This window comes from Helicoverpa armigera, chromosome 5, assembly GCF_030705265.1.
Source record: "Helicoverpa armigera isolate CAAS_96S chromosome 5, ASM3070526v1, whole genome shotgun sequence".
Lineage (NCBI taxonomy): Eukaryota > Metazoa > Arthropoda > Insecta > Lepidoptera > Noctuidae > Helicoverpa > Helicoverpa armigera.
The window spans coordinates 7,189,742-7,200,799 of NC_087124.1; the positions used below are offsets into that span (position 1 = coordinate 7,189,742).

Consider the following 11,058-nt stretch of genomic DNA (forward strand, 5'->3'; position numbering starts at 1 on the left):
AATTCAAAAGTAATATTATTTTCTTCGATAGACGATTGTTTTTCTTACCTTAAAGCTATTGAAGTAAATTGCATCAAACCACCTGGTATGAAAGACCAGAAGAATGTTCTAACTAGAACTCTCACGAATTTTGGCTTCCGACCTTCGCTTTTTGCCTCTCTTTCTTCATTTAGCCAATTTCTGCAAAAATAATTAGGTATATACCAATTTAAGTCTAAAAACGAAAAATTATTTTAAAATATTTTAATGTGTACATAATCGTAACGTTGCAATGAGCAATATGTACGCAAGTATTTCAAAACATAAAAAATTGAAACAATAGACGAACGAAACGATCGGACTAAAAAGACAGTGGAAAACATCATTTTTACTACCTAATATTACGAACAAATATTTTAGCTTCGAACTAAACGAATTTTTATATTATTTAATACTTCCATATAAGCGATATTGTTGAAAGATATTAGTGGTATCAGTTTCTATTAATGTAGAGCGTTGACCGACGTCCATCATACTTTGTTGTTTCCGATTTATCGATATACTAACACTATCTAAAGGCGTGTTTCCCAATACTCGACTGAGATTGTCTGAGAGCAATAAACACTTCAGAGGACACCTCGGATGGTCTTTCCCTCTTAAGAGATTTGCGGAGATCATTCTAAACTATCTATAAAACAAAGATTGCTTATCTGTCTCTTTCTTTGTGTACTAACTGACAAAGCCTTACTACTACCAAGAAAAGAAATAGTTTTTGTAATTTAGTATAGTTATTATAATTTAAGATACGCCTACTGCACCTAATACTACTTACTAGGCGAGAGTCAAGGTTGAAAAAAAATCTAACGTTAATTGCCTACTTGCCTTGTAATACGAATAAAATGCCCAATACCGAATAAAATACCGGAAAATAGTAATGATAACTGGTGAATACTGCTTTTTATGTTCATTGTCTTATCGGCCTAATTTCTTCTTTATATAAATCGAAAGATAAACAATAAATACCTACAATCTGTGCGGAAATCAGATAACCAAATCTCAAAACCTCAACTAATGCCGAAGACTTATATGAATGGAGTCCTTACATAAAGAATATTCGACACACTCTGCTATGGAACAAAATTCAAGACATAAAGCATTGATTGGCCAATAACACGCTAATCTAACGTAATCAACGAATCAAACAAACAACAAGATACATTTTTCCTTGAATTATGGAAAAGTAACCTTCTTAATCATTGATACGTTTCGATTTTGTTTCCAAGACTGCAATTTTGCACAGTGCTCTATATTACAAGGAAACAGAGTAGGTACCTACATACTGCACTAGTTTTTTTTTTATCATAATGGTAATTAGCTAATCTACTACCACATCATAGCATTATAATAGTTGTAATTATAGATAGGTCTTATAATACTAGCTTTGGCCCGAGACTTTGCTTAGATTCAGGTTATAAGTACTTACCTATATATGGGTTTCCGTTGAAATTTTAGTATAAAGAATTATGGTATTCATGTGCTAAATCAGGATATTTCCATAAGGAACGTCATCAAAATTGATCCAATAGATTCATTTCAAAATGTAACAAATAAGTATACCTACAAACCTCGGGATTGCAAATCATGAAATGCTGTTGGATATATTTTTTGGAGAAAGTAATACTAAACATACCTACGTTGTTTTTGTAATTTATGGACACGTAAAGTATTGCTTTCTTTTTATATGTATGGTCATATAATAGCTAAAAGTGCATTGATCAGAGAACTGTATCGAATAGGTCGCATAAATGAATGTTCTAATGCATATCCTTTTTATGGAAATCATGAAACGTTTTTCGTCTAAATTATACCTACTTAATTAAAATACCAGAAGGTACAAAATGGTTGCAAAATAAAGGATTATAGTAAAACATTTCTTCTCTGGTCACCCACAATTATTTCCATACTTTACATACATCTTACGTTGACCACCTTAGAAATTGATTTTCAAAAAATCCTTTCTTATTTTATTTAATTTTATTTATCATGGGACAATAAACAGCTACAATATAAATGTTACAAGAATAGTTACGTTGTATAATAAGTTGTTATGTTTTGACTATAGCAGTAAACGCACAAAATTTACCGATGCATGTCGAGTAAACAAGTGAATTATTTGAAAGCTGGCGCGGTATATAGGTACCTGCATAATTACATGTATATTTCTTATTAACATTTCGACATGAGATAATTATCACAATGACAAAACAAATAGCGATCACTCGTACGTTTCCAAGCTCAGTGATAACCACAGCATTTGATTATATCGCCTGACTGATAACGTGATTAAAGTTATGATGTCAATAAAATGACCACGGGTTGACGATCCATTTCAATTCTTATTTTGTTACATATAAGGAGAAAATGTAAACTAAGATTCATAACATCTTTCTAGAAACTATTGATTGCACAATTTACCTAATCGTGTCTGTAGATTAGAGTTATCATCAAAGGGAACAAAGGTTGGAGTTAGTTACTAGGTGTGTTAGAAAATTTAAATTATTTTTAATAATTTGTTGCGAGATCGATTAATTTGACCTATCCTTTAGTTATATGTATCTCTATTGTGTTATTATCACTTGTAACAATTCAACTAGCGACCTTTGATCATGACACAAATATATTCGACGATAACTATTATTTCTACATCTTCCTTGTGTTATAATGTTCAAAGGTCGAAATATTACTATCGCAAAAAAGTACGATTCATCATTAAAAAGGGGTTCTGTTATTGAACCGATGTAACAATCTCAAACTTAGGCCAGTATTTTATTTAAAAAATATGCCTAACAATAACTACCGAACGCACGAAAAATAGAATGCCAGCACTCAATGAGTATCGACATGTTAATGTCTTACAATACGCCTAAATAAAAACCTAGTTCATACAAACCTGCTTTATGATCTTGCCTAAACTAGGTAATGACCAATTATTAGCCCAGTTTTCAGTCATTGAATCTTTATCGAGGCACACAGCTAAAACTTTACGGACAATCTTCGATAAACTAGTATAATCCAATAACATTCAATTGCAACATGATCAGTTGTTGGGCTTCAAACGATTTTGATACACTTTACATACACACGAGCAGTCTTAACTAATAATCCGGTTACCTACATAAACTGAGCATTAACTGTTAACTGATAGATTTACCAGAATTTTTTAACCTCTTATTTATCATTTCAAATAAAAGTAGATTTTTCATTCATTAAAAATGAAAAATGTATAATGACAAAAACCCGTGTGTATCAATCGAATACTATTCACTTAAACCAAAAGATCAATCGCTTAGTCAATTTTAATGTTGAAAAGCCAACTCAAAAAGTGTGAAACTCTATGCTTGACTATCTTGTTTTTCTTTATTTTATTTCCCAATTATTTATGTTTATATCTTTGCATATGTAAAAATTATTGGACAGAACAATTATACATTTATTTATATTTTATCCAGAAATTACTGCTTCCAGGTTCTTATAATTTATCTTTAGAGGTAAAAGACTAAATACAATATTCGGCCGCTTTGCTGAATTTAATTTGGAAACAAGATCATGTCTGCAGCTGTCTGGATAAAAGCTGTTATCTCTAGCTATTTATTATTTAGTTCCATATTCCATATTGAATTTTAAGAACTGGCCAAAAATCGGAATAAAATATTTTATTGATTGTTAAATATGTTAATTATAGGTAAACTATATTTCTCCAAGTCTTAACCCGTTGTATACGCGCTGATATAGTATTACGCGAGACAAAATTGATTTTCTATTGTTCTATAATTAGCGGCATACAATGTAATGATAAAACTTATTGATTCTATAATTACAACTATTTGCGTCTTCATTCACACAGCCTAGGTACATATGTACCTAATAGCTTACTGAGAACGATAGGTACCTACATAAATTAGAGTCCATTTTGTTCGCAAAATCTTTAACATTCTAGATATAGGATGTAATTAGAGGTAATTATTTTTCATGGCGTTGAAATAGTTCTTTAGGTATATGGGTAGTAAAACTTCTAAAATATCTAATTCAGTTGTAAATGGCAACTAGTTATACAATGTTATTGTTTTATTCTTAAAACCAGCCTCTCAACATGATTAAAAAAAAATCTAATGTCAGATATCTATGTAAATATCGCATTATAAGTATCTAAAAACCTTGTTTCCGCGAGTTCAAAGGCAAATGACATTCTTTAAACCGTAAAGTACGTCGTAATAGACTTTCTCCTTATTCCAAGAGGAAGCCTTTGGGCTGCACTGAGTCGTATATCATGGGCCGGCTTTGTTCGTACGGAACGGCTTCCATAACTAAACATGTTTCAGTTCACTACCTACATAGAAGGAATAAATATAAGTTTTACCTTATTTTTTTAACTTTTAAGATGATTTAAAATAAACTAATATTAGGAGACTGCTCAATCGGAACTTGAAAGCGAGAACCGTAAACCAATATAAAGGTTCTTAAAATTAATCACTGCGCCTGAAATAGTTCTAGGTCGGATAAATTTTTGCTGGAACTATGTTCAGTTTAGGTACATTAATAAGGGCCAAAATATATGATGCCTGAAATGTAATTAGGCATAATTTTACTTCACCTAATACATTTTCAAGTACGAATTTCGATGAAAACCTAAACAAAATATAATTTTACGTGGGCCCATACATCAAAGGCAAATTATTGGGCAAAACATTACTAGCACGGCGAATATGTAAGGCACCGGTATTTTAATGGAATCCTAATTAAAAATAATGCAACGCAAATGATGTAAATATGCGCATTAAAATAATAAGTCGAGAAAATCAATGGTTTACCCTTTCCTTTATTTAGTCTAAGGTTATGAGGACACGATGGCCTAAAATTATAGGACAAGTTTGTTTGACCACAGCTCGACTAAGGTCAAAGGTTCAGGTTTCAGTAAGTCTAGCGCATACTAAAACTATCAACAATTCACTGTCATTTTCTTCTATCCCAATAAATTCAATTCACGCATCACATGACAAATGACACCGGACTAGGTCAGATTTTCTCAATAAACTCAACATAGAGTTTCAAAATCAACATCAAATCAAAATCAAAAGTCATTTATTCAAAGTAGGCTGAAAATCAGCTCTTTTTGAACGTCAAATCTACAAAAGACAGCACCCAAAACGCCCGCCCTTCACCACTTCCTATGTGTTTTTGCTGGGAAGAAGAAGTGGTGGAACAAACTCCCCATTTGTTTGTATCTAATGACAATATTGAATAATACTGAATATCTTTATTGATGTCACAGCTGATACAAAATATCCGCAAGATTATCATGAACTGTTTGCTATGAAACTTATAATCCGGGAGATCTATCGATTACAATACAATACAATCTGCAATTAATTTAATTCATTATACTATTGCATCAAGGTTCCGATGTTTGATTTACCCGATTATAGGCCAATTTTTCAATCGCCAGATAACTTTTATCTAAAGCATTTTCTGCTAGCTTTTGTAGAGCTTTTGTAATACTAGAAATTTTATCAAACCACTAGATAAAAATTAACCGTTAATTGAACAATGGCGTCTTTATTGTAAATGTTGGGTTTACCCTTAATTATAAAAATCTCTCCAGCCATTCTCTAAGAATTGTGTAACTAAAAAGGCTTTGTTTTATGTATCAAACTAAAATTGATTAAGTGAGCTGACCAAACCACAGCTGCGTCATAATTATCTCATGCACTTGCACTTCCATCAAGCGTTGTGGCTTGCACACTTGGATGATCATAATCAGCAACTTGATACGATACACATCTAAGTACCTATATGACTACATAACCTATTTTCTCGAAGGGTAGGTTCATAGTCATGTAGACAGGAATTTTATAGATATGACCTAGTCCTGGATAGATTAAAAAATAAACTTGTTATATTTTTATCTAATTACATTTTTGCTAATGAATACCACGCTACATGTCTTAAGAGTGAAAGTAAAAGTTATATATGCTCTGAAGTGGGAAACGTTATTAGATTTAATTAGTTTTAAAAACTATCGTATACTTTCTGACCGGCTGAAAATAGCCAAACCTAGATACTGCACGAATTTAGTTATCGGATTATAGAAGCAGATAACCCTAATAGTGTATTAATCCCACCAAGAACTATTTCATCAAATGCCTAGTGAGTTTATTAATCAAACATAGAGTGTTAAACAGTTTCATTCGTTTCATATGGGTGAAACAACTTTATTTGTTAGTGTGTATAAATTCTATACCGTTACAACTTTTTTTATGAACGAGGAAAAAACATGAACGTTTTGGTAACAATAATAGCATAATACTTGCTAGTAATTGCTATCAAAATCTATCTGGGTACGGAACCTTACAAATAAAGCAGCCAAATCTCGTACACAAGTAAGAGATTCTATAGATATACCTACATATTCTAGGAGTCGGTCGCCGAGCGGACGCGGATGCGGCGAAGCGCATCATTTTTCACTTTTAAACGAAACTCTTCTTTACAACTTTGTATTAGAATTTCATATTCCTTGCAAAAATGCAAGCAAAACGGATACGAGCATGGCCTGTACAATATTACACGATAAAACTTAAATATAAAGATGTTAGTTTGGGTAAACATATGTTTGCATGTTTGGGTAAATATACGTGATAACAGAACGCAGATACAATTGGTAGTATTAGCATTTTATTTGAATCTTGATGTTTATAATAAAATCTTTTATGATTGATTTGTTCGGATTATTTTTAAGAAATTTTATACCGACTAAAATAATTAGGTTAATTACCTATATTGGAAAGAATAAATGTGTAACGTTTTTGCACTTTACATATTTTGTTCATACTAACGTCTACAAAAAAATAGTTCATGATACAATTTGTCATCCCACACAATTTTATCACGGATTGTTAATAATTTTATTTGAACTGATGATAAACTTTCGGAAAAAAAAAACACTTCTTTCATTCATTATTATTGAACTCACCTCTCCAGTCTATCTCCTACCACTTTAGAACTATACATATTTTTTGGTGGTGGCAGATCATGCTGCTCCAAATCCCTTTTGTTGCCAAAATAAAATATAGGTAGCATCCAGCAAAATAACGTCCTCAAAAACGTGTTTGGCACATCCTTTTGTTTTGGCGGTGGCGGGGGCGGTGGTATTTTCTCACCCGTCCCGTTCTTAGCGTCTTTCTTTGTACCCATTGTAACAATCACTACATTAACTTAATATAACAAAACTTTTTTTTAATAATGTCACCTATAAACGCATAGTTTTCAGCATGTGTGAAGAGTTCCGCGGAACTCCTGCGCACGGGTAGCGCGTTTCGTTCAGACTGACGGTATCGCGAGACTGAGTCGAGGCCTTTACGCTCTACTTTATTATTATCTTTATTTATGATGATTATAGTAATAATCTTTATAAACTGTTTAATCTATAATACACAAGTGTTGAAACTGACAGCTTTTACTACTAACGTTGATTATGACTTAACAATTATCATTTCATCGACGCAATGGGCCCACAGTAACATTATTTTATTGAAGTTATCTGCTGATTACTCTGCAGAAGACTCTTTTTTCCCTACCAACTCTAAGACCCTTTTAATACATTATCTTCAAAGAATTTAACTGGATTTCATATTGTTCTTGTCATCATCTCGTTAGCACAAAGTAAGAAGAATAACACAAAAGGTATACTATCATTTGATTTAGCATAAAAGAAAAATACCCATAATTCATCACTGATAAAGAGATGGAGTACCTTTTCACAGAATGATATCATTTCATACGATGTTATTTGACATGATCGGTTTTAAAGTAAAAGATTTTTTTATCTTATCATTTGGTATTTTTTGAGAAGTAGCTAGGTATCAATTTATGTAATATCGAATCAAATCTGATAGGAACGCTTTGCCCGCGACTTTGTCTGTGTGTAGTGTGTAGGTACATTATATTATGTACCTATTCAAAGTGACATAAGTAGGTACTTATCTCCTTCTTTAAATAAACAGATACTTTAATTATGTAGATACGAAGTATGTGTATTATAAAAAATACCTGTAAAACTACTGCACTGGTAAAATTATTTTTTTCATGATTGATGTGATTTTCTTGAAAACATAAACATAATGGTACACGCACTTATAACAGTGGTCAAATATTGGAAATTCTTGAAGGTATTTATTTAAGAGTCATCTTAAAAATAATAATAGACATACATCTTTGATTGAAGTTAAAAATAATAAGTAAAATTAAAGATGTATTTCTCTGAGATGTCTTTACAAGGTAATGTTTTTATAATTTACTTTGTTGTACCTACAAATAAAGTATAGTGCACCATACATGTAGACATCGATTCTAACTTAATAAAAGATTTCATTGATATAAAATTATTTTTAAATGGATTAATATAAATTATAGATTCTACAATAATTACAAGAACTTATGAATAAAAATAACATCACGTGCATTTTGATGCCTAGTTATTGTCAGCGTATGTAGTGATGTCGATTATCAACACTGTTGAATGTGCCTGTTTCTATTTAGATTATACTAATCCACTTGTGTAATCTACTAGATGTCGCGATAATTATAGGATAATAAATTGAATGGATAAATATCTATAGACAATTCGTGTATTTGGACACCGTACCGGACCGCGGCGACTCTTCGGTTATACGGTATAACACTAAATTACCATTTACTGGGTAATGTTTAACATACTTGTGATCATTCGATCCACTTACAAACGCCAATCAACATAAATTGTGCTGACGCTCTAAAGTTGGACATGTTCGAGTATCATAGATTGATAAAATTATTATGTCAAAGTATGATTGCGATTGAAGAATGTAACGTTCATATTAAGTGTTTATAAAGTGCGAAATCATTTCGCTGGCTATCGCTTTTTCCTTTTACACAGTTACAAAACAATACTAGTTCACATTATGTAGCTTTACTCATATTACGTTAGCTGAACGTGACTAGAAACGGTATTAACGCTACTCTTGCTCGTATCACTAGGGCTTCTGCTCACTTAGCGAACGAAGAGGGCGTGACGATACATAATCACGCCTCCTCCATATAAATCACAATATATAACATAAATACAATATAAACAATAGCTAGTTCATCTCCTCTCCCACAAATGAATTGCCTGTTCAGCGTCATAATTTGCTTCCCTGCTCTCATAACGTCAACAATTTTAAAATGTTTTAGTCCCGCGGGCCGTGAAAAGTTGATTTCTTTTTTGCGAGGTTTTGTTATTACATTTACAGCGGCCGGTCAACTGAATGTCAACGTACTTTGTACGAAACTCGCGAAATAAATAACACGTTTACAGGAAAGCGATACACATTCGGGAAGCGCGCACAATAACGCCCAGACCGACGTACTAAGTATAAAGATAAAAACAAATGGTTTGTGCATTTTAATTAAACGTTTAATCGACCTTCATTCTGCTGTGTACATAAGGGTACGGAAGAGTAAATAACATAAGTAAATACTGTTTACAAAATTTGGAAGCTAATGGGAGCGAGAAATGTTTGTTTGGGGAGAAGGGAGGCATTTGAACTCCGATTTTGAATTTGTAAGTATAGCACTGTTTGTTGCCAGGGGGTTTTGAATTTAATTTTCCAACCGGTGTTAATGATATGAAAGTAACAACAATATATTTTAGATCGACGTGCATCACAGTGTAGCCGAAGTAAGTAGTTACAGGCACATACTTGTCCCTGTATGTAGTATGGTGCAGTGTAAACTTTCATGCACTCGTAGTGTAGAAGCATAAACTATTTAATTTGCAAAGTTACTTCCGAAAAAGTGCCTTAAAGATAAACTTAATCCTTCAGAAAAATACGCATCATATCATGTTTGTCACATTTTCCTTAATGACACGAGAAGTAATTTATTGATGCCCTTAGAAGCTGCTATAATATTATTTGTATTATAAACTGATTCAGCAAAAAGTTCGCAACTGATAAGACTTTAACGTAAGAAATATTTATTGATTGCAATAAAATGATGTCATACAAGTATAAACTGACTCAGCGAATAATCTCAAGGCTGGTGCGCGAAAAGGCATCGTCGGAGGGGCTAGACTTTGATGCATGTTGCAACACTGAAGGCCTAGGACGTCCGTAGAAGTCGAAAGTGGCAGCCGGCACGCATCGCATGCAACTTGCTAACAACTATACTTTGTCGGTTCACACAGACAGATGGCGAGATTATTTTTAACTAAACCTAAAGTCTATTCCTAAAATTAGTGCGCAATAGACCCAAATTATAGACCCAATCCTATTAAAGACTGGCTGTTCTGTGCGGTTTCTAAGAGAACTTCTTCCCGTACCAGGATAAAACATAGTCCATGTTTAGCACAGCTAATGAAGCATTCTAACAGTAAAATAATTAGGTATTCAAATCGGTTGAGTACTTCCGAAGCCAAATACGTTTTCGACTTCGTCTTAGTATAGAGACGCAATGAAGAAAAGTTACTCGTTTTTCTTATATTTATTATTTATATCTAGTTGCATAAAATTCACACAGACGATATTAATCCAGTATGTGTGGACTTTTAGTACAAACACGAGATTAATTTGCTATCAGAAACTGCAATTCGCGTCAGAGCTATTTACTTTAGGAAGTGGGTAACAAAAGGTAATTACACAGGTATGAGTTACTGACTTGTTTACCTCAAACTACGGATAATAAAATGTGATTGGTTAACTTCGGATTGCAATTTTCTTTTAATTAATTGCTCAGTAATTGGATCATAAATCGAATGTATGTGTGTATTTGTTTGTGTTTATATTAACTGTGAAATACGCTATGGATTACTTTAATTGTCTCCGTGGATGAGTCTGGCTGTTTTATTATGAAAATACTTATGTAAAAAGTGGTAAATATATAAACTTCCTCAATTAATAGCTTGATTCATAAATTAGTACCTAAACGTCACAAACTGTGTACTTTACACTTTGATCAACATGCATTGCCTTTACCTGGTAACGTGATATTGTTTTTAGTTAATTGATT

General features: G+C 32.5%; 1 protein-coding gene across 1 annotated transcript in view; it reads right to left on the reverse strand.

The window, feature by feature from the left end:
* Positions 1-7,385, reverse strand: part of LOC110383718 (ATP-binding cassette sub-family C member 4) — a 30,445-nt gene extending 23,060 nt beyond the window's left edge. The window contains exons 1-2 of the mRNA XM_021344538.3: positions 7,007-7,385; positions 49-180 (exon numbers count right to left, since the gene is read on the reverse strand). Coding sequence (XP_021200213.3) covers positions 49-180; positions 7,007-7,227 — 353 coding nt within the window. The 5' untranslated portion in view covers positions 7,228-7,385. The remainder of the gene's footprint in view (positions 1-48; positions 181-7,006) is intronic.
* Positions 7,386-11,058: the final 3,673 nt, after the last annotated feature.